Below are 12,267 nucleotides of genomic sequence, written 5' to 3'. Positions count from 1 at the left end.
GTGCAGGTGGGCTCGTGGTGGGTTTTAATGCGTGAAATACAGTCCAGAGATTGGATGATCGTTGTGAGTAGCAGTTTAGTGTTTACGTAGGGGACGAAGACAATTAAAGTGGAGACATGATGCACGACCCAATTAGTGGGATGGGAAGGCGGCTTAGGAATGATCATTAGCATCGACATCGACCGTACCAACAAGGCGAAGGCGAGGCAAAGAACCATTCGCCTCTGTTGTTTTTCCAGCTGCGGGTCGATCGTTTTTAAGCCGCATCCACAGCTTCGCGGCGAATATGTCCCCAGGATTCGCGTTTAGAAAAAGATGGTCCGAAACCTTGTTTTGTTCAAAAATGGTCTGGAATTCAATAGTCCAGTTTGCACTGTGCTCCCACCTGCTTGGACATGGTGAGAATTCTACTCCCCTTTCGAACGTGCCAATTCTCCGCCGCACTGTCCCTGTCCCTGTCCGCGGGTCCTTCCGCCTTCGGGCACAACGGCCGCGCGATGCCGATGCCGATGCATGAGAGGAGGCGGACGCACGGAGGACGGATGGCACGGCCCGCGTGTGCGCCATGAAAACCACCGATGGACGGCCTCCCTTCCGTTGGCAGACCCATGCCATGCGCGCGTCATTAAATTCTCCCGTGTCAACACCCACGCACACGTACACCCACACGCACCTGCTGAAAGCAGCCCCACTAACTATTTTTCTCCCTTGTTCCACTTCCACCTCCCCGCTGGCCAACTTTTCCTCCAGGCTAACGGCAGCGGAGCCACTTAAACCCCTGCCTTCTATATATTGCTCCGCGTCAAGCCGCAGTTGGGGTATGCTATTTCTAGTGACAGACAGTGAAGCAGCTGCGGGAATTTCTCACGGCAACAAGCACCTGTGTGCGTGCGTGTGTGATGGCTGGGGAGGAAGCCAAGAAGGCGGTGCCGGCCGCTGCGCCGGAGGCGGTCGCAGAGAAGGACGTGCCGGTGGTCATCCCGCCTCCCCCGGGGGCCAAGCCACCGGCCGACGACTCCAAGGCCCTCGTCGTCGTCGACAGCAGTGAGTGCGCCACTCGCTCCTCAAACCTCTCCTCCTCTCTTGTTGCCGGTACATTCCCATGCCGGTCGACCTCCGGTGCCGCCTTCTGCGGCAAATGTCTGACGCCGACATAGCCGGGCAGGAATAGTTCTTGCCATGGTAATAGTTCTTGCCAAGAGGAGATGCTAGCCGTTCTCAACTGTGAAAAAAGGGTTCATATGCGCATCGCCAACTGGTTCATGTGTGCATCAGCTGTTGCCTGTCCTGCCCGCCATGTGTTTCTTTCTGTTCCACAAGGTTCGGTCAGTCAAGTCATCGCACCTGATTTCTCAAACTTTGCTCCGGTTTCCTGTGCAGAAGTTGCCGAAAAACCTCAGGCTGAGAAGAAGAACACGCACAGGGGCTCACATGAAAGAGGTGACTGAACGATGGTTCGACTTTGTTCCTTCCTCTCATCCCTGTTGAATACAGCCGGCTAAGCTAACAATATACTGTAATATGACCTGCTTTCAGACGTCGCTCTTGCAAAGGTCGAAACGGAGAAGATGAGCTCTTTGATCAAAGCATGGGTAGAGAACGAGAAGGCAAAAGCTGACAACAAGTAAGTTTTGAACAATAATAGATTAATTCATGATCTGTACATTCTGCACTAGGATTGTCAGTGAGCTGGAAGCATCCTTTTTTAGTACCACTGTTTTATTTAGCTGAGAACAGGCAAGTTATGAACAATGATGTTTCACTGGTCAGCCTGGAAAATTCTGTTATGCCAAGTTTAAAACTGGAAAGTTGTCACTTCAAGCTTTGCTATTCAGTGCCCCCATTGCGTTACGACATCCTATCTATTGTGGAAATAAGTTGCAAATCATAACTCCAAATAAATTGAAAGCCGTAACTTTAATCCGTTGCTGTCCATGTCACAACAGGGCTGCTAAGAAGCTATCGTCCATTCTTTCATGGGAGAACACAAAGAAGGCAACCATAGATGCTCAGCTGAAAAGGAAGGAAGTAAGTTCTCCTTCTCAATTCATGTTTCTCAAGTTATGATTCTGGTATATTTTGTTCTTACCAAGTTCGTTGTCCCATTTCTTTATTGCTAAGGGATTTTGAATGACCTGCATTTTCTCTCGAACCATGAGTGGCTTGCATATTTATCTCTACTTCTCCAAAAAAAAATCACTAGCTGACAAGTTATTGTCTATCTATTCAATATGCTATGTAGCAACTTCTCCTAGATGAATTTTATGTGCATCCATTGATCGGCTAATGTTGTTGAATTTTACGAGCCTTCAGGAAGAGTTGGAAAAGAAAAAGGCTGAATACGCTGAGAAGATGAAGAACAAAAAGGCAATTGCCCACAGGGAAGCTGAAGAAAAGAGAGCAATGGTGGTGGCCCGGCGTGGTGAACAAGTTCTCAAGGCTGAGGAAATGGCAGCAAAGTACCGTGCAACCGGGCTGGCTCCCAAGAAACTTCTCGGATGTTTCGGGGCATAAGAAGTAGCTCAACCTTGGAAGTGATTTGTTCTGTGTAGTTGTTTTTCTTCTTTATGTTCAGAAAACGTGTCTTGTTTTTCATGGTTAAGTTTGCTACTCTTCATGTTATCTTTTTTTTGCTGGGAGCTACTCTTCATGTTTGCATACATGTAATTGCAAAGACAGATTTTTGGTGGTACATATATAGCATCCATTGTTCGCGTTGTCTGAGATCAAACAATTACTTGCAGCTAGTATGCTGAATCATGTATCTGCTCTGCTTTTTTCCTTTGTAATGTCGGTTGTGTCTGATGTAGGGACTTCATGGCTTTCTGCATGAGATGTTCAGAGTATGATCTCTTCTCGACTCATGTTTTTTATTTATAAGATGTTACTCTTTACATGACAATGCATGTTTCCTCTTTCAAGTGTGTATTCTTGGTAACGTGGGCATATGTAGGCAGCAGGAATACAGGATATACCAAAGACAACAAGGAGACTTGCCAAATTTGAGATTTTTAGTTCAAAATTTGGTCCCAGAGCTCTTATTCATTTCTATGGCAGTTTTCACCATGGTTGCTGCAGATATGGATGTCATTCCACAGGCACATGTTGAGGATGCATTTTGATGCTTCACCGAGCTCCTTTGCATTTCATTCGATAAATGGGAATATTACATCCCTAGCTTCTACAATTCCGCAAGTGCACAAAGTCCCTTTGCATAAACAAGATTCCGGCGAAAAGAAAAGCACAAACATACATGAGTAGGGAATCGCAAGCACTACGGGTGGCTAACATAGAAGCCTATCTTCACTACTATCGCCTAAATAGGCTGGCCTTTGGGAACAACCTGATCCTTGATCCACATGTAGATAGGCACTAGCACGTAGTACGACGCGCATATCGTCCCGATGGCGAAGCGGAAGAGGAAGGCAAGAAGATTCACCGGTTCCTCAACATCCTCAGCTTTGGGACCGAGCTGCAGCAACAGCATGCCAAAGAATAAGAGACGGCAACACACTTGGAAGTTGGAACATTAAGATGGAGAAAGAAAGTCTGGCAGCTAGGCAGCTACAGAAGCACGGAATGTACCTGCAAAGGGGAATCGCCAGAAGCTCTCTTTACGCCTGTCACGGAGCATCCCATGATTAGGCCATGCCGACGAACACCGCGGTACCACTTGGGCCCGATCCTTTTGAGCTTGACATCCTCGAACCCTGCCTTGGTGAACCACTCTATGTACTCTTCTTCCGTGGGGAAGAGCATCCACATGTCGGCGAAGAAGCGAGATAGCCAAAATGTTGGGTGAACTGGACCGATCAAACAGGCAAGCCCGCCAGGCTTCACGACCCTGTAAGCTTCCTTGATTCCTCGCTGCGGGTCAGGCCAATACTCAATGCTGGAGAATAACACCATCGATAAGCATGGCTGATGAAACAGAGGCATGAGAGATGTGGCACTCAACTCACAATAATAAAATCTAGCCAGGTCGCAATACACACACTTTTCAATGTTCAAGCAGCAGCTTAACATATAGGAAAGGATCGACCGAAGGCATCTCTACATGTCTATACAGATCTGAAGATAGTTAGATCATTTCTTCCAGCAGAGCATCAGGCCTTCAATAACATTTCTCGAATCATGGATTACTGGAAACAAGAGCATTATCATTTGTTTCAAATTGCACCAGTCCTAATATATCCTGGCAGGCAACTGAACCGTTGAGTTTATAATGTTTATACTGTAGTCAGATGGATTTTGTCAAGTAAAATCGGATTGGTATACAAGTCTAGATATATTAAGACAGGCAATAACAAAGGTATTGACATTACTATAGTAAGTAGCAACAGGAAAGGGTGGAGATTAAGAAAATACCAGCCTACTCAAGCTGGTATAAGATCAATATATACAAAGAGGTATAAGAGCATCACCTTCCAGCGGAGACATAGCGGTCAAACGTGTCAGTTGGAAAAGGGAGGTCCTCAGCATCACCCTCCATGATGCTCACCCCCTTCAGTGCCTCCTTCTGCCGAGCCTTCTCAATCTGGTGTGGTGACTGGTCCAGCAGGGTCACATTGTCGTTGTCCACATGCTTGATAATCCCCAATGTAGTGAACCCAGTTCCACCGCCAACATCAACAACCTTGAACTCATTGTTGTAGAGTTCAGCGGGTTCCAACGCATCATCCCTCATGTCCTCAGTCCAATGCCCTGGGTTTATAACATGGTCATATACTACAGAAAGAAACCTGTAGAACCAGAAGGCCTCCTTCTTGTGCTGTATGAACCTAGGCTGTGACGCTGGCCTAGCAGAGGAGACTGCACACGTTGGTACCACATACTTTGCTCCTAACCGGACACCACCTTTGCTCCTCAAAGGATTCCGACCAATCTTGGAAGGCCCCAAGAATCCTAACCCACTGGGAACTCTATATGTGGACGAACAAGCCATTTCTTGATCTCTGTACGGAAAGTTAGATCAAATTGTATACAGGTTAATTCCTAGGGGCAAGAAAATGCTGGGGATATAACAAACAAAAACCCAGCAAAAGGGAAAATAACTATGTAACTCCTACACAAATCTTTGCGAGTTCTTCCATAGACTTGTAAGGAAAATAAATAGAGGTCATGTACCAGTGCTCCTGTGAGTTGTGAGGTGGCCATGGAGACACGTTCTTGGCCTTGGTCACCTCATTTCTAAGCCAGGGATAATTTCAGGCCACAGAAACATGAGAACTACCAGCAGACATGTGTGCAAGATTTGTGTGTGTGTGAACTAGAATTTTGATGGTTCTTTGTCTGCTCTGCTTGTACTGATGTGGACACGGGGGTTGTGAATCTATTGTTGTGGATTTGCCACATCATATCTTGAACTAGCCATTCAAATATTACTACACCTTATTTGCTGGATATATTCTACATAAGCAATTAATCTTTTGTTTTGCAAGTCTTACCAGCATTTATTGCATAAATTTATACTACAACAAAAACAGCATACAAAGGCATTGTTACCATTTGCATCAGATAATTACTGGTCCTATCCCTAAAACAACTTAATGGCCCTAAATTATAAGTGGGTACCTCTTGACTACAAGGACTCATGACGATAATTACTCTTGTTAACTCGTAATCAACCAAAGTAAATCGTGCATACCTGGTTTCTGCCAAGAGGCCCAAAAACAGCAGTGAATCGGAACGGAGCAAATGCTACAGTTATATTGCATGCCTTCTTATGAAGTAAACATCACATAAATACGTCACAGAAGAGGCACCAAATTAATTTAGCTGGTTACCATTATTCCAAACGACCTCAAGGTGACTTTACAACTAGATGGCAATGCCAGGACAAAATATGTGTACATTTGGTTAGTCTAGCTTACCAACATTGACTTTGTAAGTTTATACCCTTCAGAATAGAGCAATATAGTGTTACAGGGACATAGGTCAATGTTTGAAGACCATTCGTTCAAAAAGGAAGCCAAAATGCCATTTATAATTCCTTTTTGTTGATAATAAGCTTCAGCGGACCACTTCAGATTTGTGTATGCAGCTCAAGATTCCAGTATGTTTCCTCTCTAAACACCTTTCTGATTATTTATTGTTGCTTTCTGCTGTTGAGCTTGCACAGCCTCAAGCTTCCTTAAAGCAGATGAACTCAATTTTTCTCCCTCGGTGTCTCCAGATAAAAGATCAACAACCTCAACCTGCAATGAAGCTCATCAGTTAGGCTATGTGCTCCATACACTTGCAGGTTCATAGGAAATATAGAATACATGACCACACCTTCAACAACGGCAGTTCCTTCCCTTCTCTTTTCTGATTTACAGAAAGTCCACCGTTTAGTGTCTCCTTGCTAAATATAAACGACATTCCCACATCAAATGAGGCACAGCAAGCAAAGCTTAAATTAAATAAGGACATGCATGATAAGGATGGGCCATGCTGGAACATCATTTTCAAGTCCAAAATGGAACTGTAATATGCAAGCTCAACATCAATATAACTCAGATGCTTATAGTACAGTGTTGAAGTTAGTGGAAGGATGACTTTTTTAGCTTTTGGTAAGATCACATGCATGAAAGAACAAAAAGATTGCATATTTATCAATAGCTAAATGCCAGAAAAGCTAAAATGCAAATGTACATACCTGACAATAATGGCATCCAACTTATCATCAATAATGGATGGACCATATGGATCCTCAATAGGCTCCACTTGTACTATCAGCTCAGGTTTAATAGACTGCGATTTACAACAAACCAGTAATGAGCTTCTGCAATATGTTATAATGGTCACTAGACAAAACAAAAAACACATGGGCATTTTTACTTTTTGGTAGCTCCTGGTACCCCACACATAGCTACAATTCAATACGAAACTGACAAGCACTTAAAAGTTCAGAGTCCATAAGCACTTGTTCCCAACGCTAAAAATTCGCATGTATATGAAATCCGAGTACAGGCTAATTTCATCTCCAGAAACTCTTTACAAATGTACCATTGCAATATCAAAGAACAAAAATAGACAACAAGGAAGATCTCTTTAGTACAACTGTACAAGGGGATTCTCTATCAAGCATAAAAACAAAATAACATTTGCAACGAGAACAGCATGCACAAATATTAATAAGTCAGTCCTCAAATGCTACAAAACTTCATTCCAAAGTCACTCACTACTGAAAATCCAAATGCTCACTGAAAGCATCAAGATGCACATGAACAAATACTTGTTTGCCAGAAACTAAATTCTCAATACGACTGCAGAATTTTCACTCACCACCATATTTTCAGCAACCAAATCATATCCACAGCTTCCATTCATACAGGGCCACACAAACGTCGAACAAAAGCAACACACCGATCTAGTTACCCAACCAAATCGACCTCGTCACTACCTATCCGCCCAATCATTTTTAAATCTCTGCTACCAGATATACAGAAAACAAGGGGGCAAGACAATCACAAACCTTGATGTAATCCTCCACGGCCTTGATGCGCTTCTCCACGGGTTCGATAAGCTCAGCGTACTGCATATGGGGGCAAGAAGACGACCAAGAAGCATCATAACTCCAGGAACTCATGAACATGGGTGGAAAATCAAAAGCACCTTTTGGGGATAAAAGGCGAGATTTGTCACCTCCTTCTTGGCAAGCATGGGGCCCGTGCAGACGCCCACCACGATCCGATCCCTCGCCAAATCTGCCGAGGCCTACCACCCAACAATCCCAACACCCAAAGAACACAACGAAGAAAGATTTAATCGGAAGGAGGGCAAAAAAGAAAAAGAAAAACAGTCATGCCCATTTCTATGCTCTGCAGCAGCCACCTTGAGGAGGCGACGGTGGCCGTCGTGGAGGCGGTCGAAGGTGCCTCCTAGGACCACGGAGCCGTACGGTGGATAGTCCTCCGCCGCCGGAGCTGGCGACGGCGGCGCTCCGGTTGGGATGTCGCCAGAGACGGGGGCAGCGATCATTTCTTTTCTTGTTGTTTTCCCCCTTTCTCCTCCTCCTTGTGGTTGTAGACTTGAGGGCCCAGATTGACTCATACATGTGCTTAGATCTCTTCTGTCCCTTGTCTTTTTCTCAGACTTTTTGTTTGGGACGTGTTGGGATGCAATCTTCAGACATTGCATTTGGCTCTAGGAACTACTCCCTCCGTTCCTAAATATAAATATTTTTAGAGGTTTCACTAATTAACTACATACGAATGTATATGGACATACTTTAGAGTATAGATTAACTCATTTTGCTCCGTATATAGACACCTAGTGAAATATCTTAAAAGACTTATATTTAGGTACGGAGGGAGTATATGCTTGTGCGCTTCAAAATACTAGTACTTCCGTAAAAAAATATAAAGTCGTTTAAATCATTATAAAGTAATAATTTAAATACTCTTATAATTTTTTTGCAGAGGGAGTATATTTTATCAAGGTTAATTTTTTTAGAAATAATATATATGTTCATTGTCACCCTGAAAACATATTTTTTTTTCTTGATGGTTTTGGTAATTCATGTCAACATATGCAGTATTAGACTAATATTTTTCTGAGCATTTTTCAGAAAAAGTTTAACTTAGGCAACTCAATGGATGAAGATGTGGACCCCTCAACCTACTAAGGAACCATGTTGGAAAAAATTAAGACTATATTTTTGTTTAAGAAGATCACACCCAGTTCATAGAAAAGGCAATAATGATGAGGTTTTGATCATGCATCATTTGCTCAAGTGCTTAAAGATACTGCTCAAAACCCTTAGTCACATTCTCATTTCCATCCAAGTTTGATACATATTCATCCGGACTCATCGAGTTACATTGATATAGCCACTCTCTAAACCCTAGCAACTCGGTCTCACCAAGATGACCCTTGGGTCCCATCGAAGTGCACATGTCAACCTTCTATTGCCTATTGCTTTCATCTCAGAATTTTTGAGCGGTTTCAATCGGTCTCATTGAAGTGTCGAAAGTGCTTAGGTCATCACCATCTGTCGCACCGAGTTGTTCCATCCGATCTCACTGAAAAGTTGAAAGTTCAAAAGTTTTGTACTAGTCGGTCTCACCGAGTGATTTCACCCGATCCTACCGAGTAGTGCATGTAACGGCTAGATTTTTGGTGCTACCTATATATAGCCCCACGCCCCACACACTCCACCTTCTGAGAGAGAGCAACCAGGACGAAGCTATCGCTTTTCATATCCATTTTTTAAGAGAGAACCACCTAAACTTGTGTTGAAATCAAGGGGATTCCACCTTCTGAGATATAGCAACCAGGACGAAGCTATCACTTCTCATATCCATTTCAGGGAGAAAGTTTGCATGTTGACCTGTTGATGAGTCTAATTTCTATAGTTATTTAATGCCTACATGATAGGCTTTGTTGGATTTTATTGCGTTCGTGTTTTTTTGTTAATATCCCTCATGTAACACTTTTTGGACCATTTAGCACTATATGAAGGAATCCCAAGAAATGGTAGTGAAATCACGTCTAGTATGTGCTAATCACCTACCATAAGAAAATCAAGCAAGGATGCCAAAGGAGGAGACACTACAGCGTCTCCAAAGGAAAAGATGGTGTTGCATACGAGCGTGACCGCTCATATGAGCAGTCGTATGAGGTGCCAGTGTTGCCGCCTCGTCGACTACTTACACCCCGTGAAATCGGATCAGGAAACAGACGTCCGAAGAGACCAAAAACTCATCGAGAAGCCAGGGTAGCCTTCAGAGACCATCCGGAGGGGGATTGACAAGGAGAAGAGGGTCACCATCATCACTAAGAGCAAGGGGGCTACAACATCATCACCATTGTTATCGTCATCATCATCATCACCATCGTCATCATCATCATCATCCACATCATTATCATTGTGACATTACGAACCCTAGTGGATCCCCTTGTGTTTTACTTGTATCATTCATGCATGTTTGTTATCATCTCCATCGTGATGTTTATTGCCCCCATGTGTGAGTAGACCCCTAGTTCTCGGGGGACATGGATGAACCTTGGTATGTATAGGATCTAAATCTTCATTTGGATATTAGATCTTCTGTTGAAGGCTTAGTTAATAACTTCATGAATGTTGTGAAGGGGCCCCACTCAACATTATTGCCTTATGGCCATGAACTATATCACTCTCGTTGTAAAGTGTTAGGACATGAAGATAATTCGAGGTGACAACAAAAGCCTTTACCTCTAACCTTTACAACTGATACGGTGACGACGGTGCTTCGATCCAATGACCGGCGACCTATTCGATTTCTCAATTTGCTAACGCCAATAAGCTTAGGTTGTTATTTCACAGTCTTGTGCTAAAAATTAGCCTCCTATTATGCTAACAAAGGGACGGATAACGACAAAGCGGAACAACAATAGCGAAATCAAGTACAGTAACGAAGCAAATCCTAAAAAGAATCAAAATAGAAAAATTTAGAGTGTTGCGAATTTCCATCTTTTGATAATGCTACCCACATAGTCATGGCTCATATCCGCTTATCGGGTTAAACAATTGATTCCTCTCAACGCATCCCCGCAGTAAAGAGCTAGTCGTATTCTTTTGATAATTCTCTAGTTGTATTCAAGCAAGAGTCATCAGCATCCTAAGAATACAAGTGCTAGGAATATCAATAGCATTAGCATCCTGGCCTTTCCTTGAGGGTTTAAAAGTTTTAATTTAGGTTTTCCCGCTACTAAATAAAAAGAGAATGGAAGAATTCTTCTTACTTCATAATAAAATAAAGAAATCTTAAAATTCGGTTTGCATAAGATATGCTAAACCATTGAAAAAATAGGGTACGAGACAATTAATAACTTTGAAAACACAAAATAGTTGATGACATAAGTTGTTGTTCAGAAATAGGAGAGTGGAATGAAACCCAATCTTAGCCAAATATTTCATATCTCTTCGTGTCCAAGCAGAAGGAAAATGTTCTTTATTTTGTATTCCGCTATTTTGACGAATATCTTTTTATTCTTTCTTATCTTTATATTATTTTCTAGTTGTGCTAAGTCATGTACGCGATACAAAGTTCCTGGTAGAGAACTTATTTGAGTCATCCTATTTTTCTGTTCATATGAAGAAAATTAATATGCGACTTTCAAAAGAGGGGAATCCAGATGAACTTTTTTTTGCTCGGTCTATCTGGAATGCTTTTGTATAATAGAAGTTAATTATAAAAATGTATTCCAGTTCATCCAGGAAAAGAACCTAAAAGTATTCCTTAACTTAAATAAAATCTGGAGTTGTGTTGTATAAGTTAGCATGAATTTCTTATCATTCAATGAGCATCTTGTATTTCATAAAAAATGGGGGTTATTCACGGAGAACCCTTAGAGAGGCCGTGTTCACGGGGTCATCCATTAATTACCATAGCCATAGCCCCATGGGGTAAACTATGGAGTAGAACGTGTTGTGTACCGCGGCCCCGTTCATCATAATCGTCAAGAGTGGCTTAGGTATCCATACCATACTATGCCCATGCATAGGTTGCGTTAGAAACATACCAATGGGTATTCCGGACTCCTTGAGAATGCCTTACTTCTATGTTGTCCCACAATTTACTCAAGTTACTATTTTCTTACTACTTATATATTATTTACTTTAAGGCTCACTTCACAATTCAATCACAATTCACTTCCACCATCATTTTGTTTGGAGTATATAATCACTTACAAGTACAAATTCATAATTCATTACAATAGGCAAAAAATTGCTTCTTGGGCTCCCCGTGGGACCGATACTCTTACTTTGCAAGGCTACAACAAAACCATGTGCACTCGTAGGCTATCACCTATGTAAAAAGAAAAAAGAAAACAATACGAACGACAAATGGTACATTTCCAAAAAAAAATCCACCAACTAAGCATTGGTTATCCCTTTTCGCATGAAAAATGGCAAGCACACTTGTTACACTAACATGAACATCTACAAAGAAAATCGGAATTTTTAGAATTTATTACTTATTTGTTCTTCAGTCACTGTTCACTGATATGACTCCAACGTATCTATAATTCTTTATTGTTCCATGCTATTATATTATCATTCTTGGATACTTTATATGCAAATATATGTTGTTGTATATCGTTTTTGGGAACTAATTAACCCAGTGCCTAGTGTCACTTGTTGTTTTCTGCGTGTTTTTGGATTTTCAGGAAATCAGTACCAAAAGAAGTCTAAATACAACAAATTTTTTTTGGACAAAATAAGGCATGGAAGCTTCGGAGGAAGGTTAGACACCACACGGGGTGGTGCCAAGCCAATAGGGCAAGCCCGAGGGGGGT

General features: G+C 42.3%; 3 protein-coding genes across 5 annotated transcripts; 1 reads left to right on the top strand and 2 right to left on the bottom strand.

The window, feature by feature from the left end:
• The first annotated feature begins 754 nt into the window (after positions 1-754).
• On the top strand, positions 755-2,717 carry LOC123401072 (remorin-like). Of its 2 annotated transcripts, none has more exons than XM_045094786.1 (5): positions 755-1,044; positions 1,384-1,440; positions 1,537-1,624; positions 1,947-2,028; positions 2,314-2,717. In XM_045094786.1, exons 1-5 carry the CDS (start codon positions 900-902, stop codon positions 2,512-2,514), a joined length of 573 nt encoding a protein of 190 aa, XP_044950721.1. In that variant the 5' UTR covers positions 755-899; the 3' UTR covers positions 2,515-2,717. The 2 variants fall into 2 exon arrangements, with proteins under 2 accessions (XP_044950721.1, XP_044950720.1); XM_045094785.1 differs by having other exon boundaries at positions 805-1,044; positions 1,381-1,440.
• A 399-nt stretch (positions 2,718-3,116) lies between these two features.
• Positions 3,117-5,658, bottom strand: LOC123401068 (2-methyl-6-phytyl-1,4-hydroquinone methyltransferase 1, chloroplastic). 2 transcript variants are annotated; one of them, XM_045094782.1, is made up of 4 exons: positions 5,070-5,658; positions 4,425-4,955; positions 3,586-3,892; positions 3,117-3,472 (listed from the first exon to the last, which is right to left on the bottom strand). In XM_045094782.1, exons 2-4 carry the CDS (start codon positions 4,943-4,945, stop codon positions 3,317-3,319), a joined length of 984 nt encoding a protein of 327 aa, XP_044950717.1. In that variant the 5' UTR covers positions 4,946-4,955; positions 5,070-5,658; the 3' UTR covers positions 3,117-3,316. The 2 variants fall into 2 exon arrangements, with proteins under 2 accessions (XP_044950717.1, XP_044950718.1); XM_045094783.1 differs by having other exon boundaries at positions 5,128-5,658.
• A 92-nt stretch (positions 5,659-5,750) lies between these two features.
• On the bottom strand, positions 5,751-8,024 carry LOC123401071 (phosphopantetheine adenylyltransferase 1-like). Its single transcript, XM_045094784.1, has 6 exons — positions 7,819-8,024; positions 7,630-7,701; positions 7,460-7,519; positions 6,641-6,735; positions 6,277-6,346; positions 5,751-6,197 (listed from the first exon to the last, which is right to left on the bottom strand). Exons 1-6 carry the CDS (start codon positions 7,963-7,965, stop codon positions 6,069-6,071), a joined length of 573 nt encoding a protein of 190 aa, XP_044950719.1. The 5' UTR covers positions 7,966-8,024; the 3' UTR covers positions 5,751-6,068.
• Positions 8,025-12,267: the final 4,243 nt, after the last annotated feature.

Source organism: Hordeum vulgare, chromosome 6H (genome assembly GCF_904849725.1).
Source record: "Hordeum vulgare subsp. vulgare chromosome 6H, MorexV3_pseudomolecules_assembly, whole genome shotgun sequence".
Lineage (NCBI taxonomy): Eukaryota > Viridiplantae > Streptophyta > Magnoliopsida > Poales > Poaceae > Hordeum > Hordeum vulgare.
This window is presented reverse-complemented; position numbering and strand designations above follow the sequence as displayed.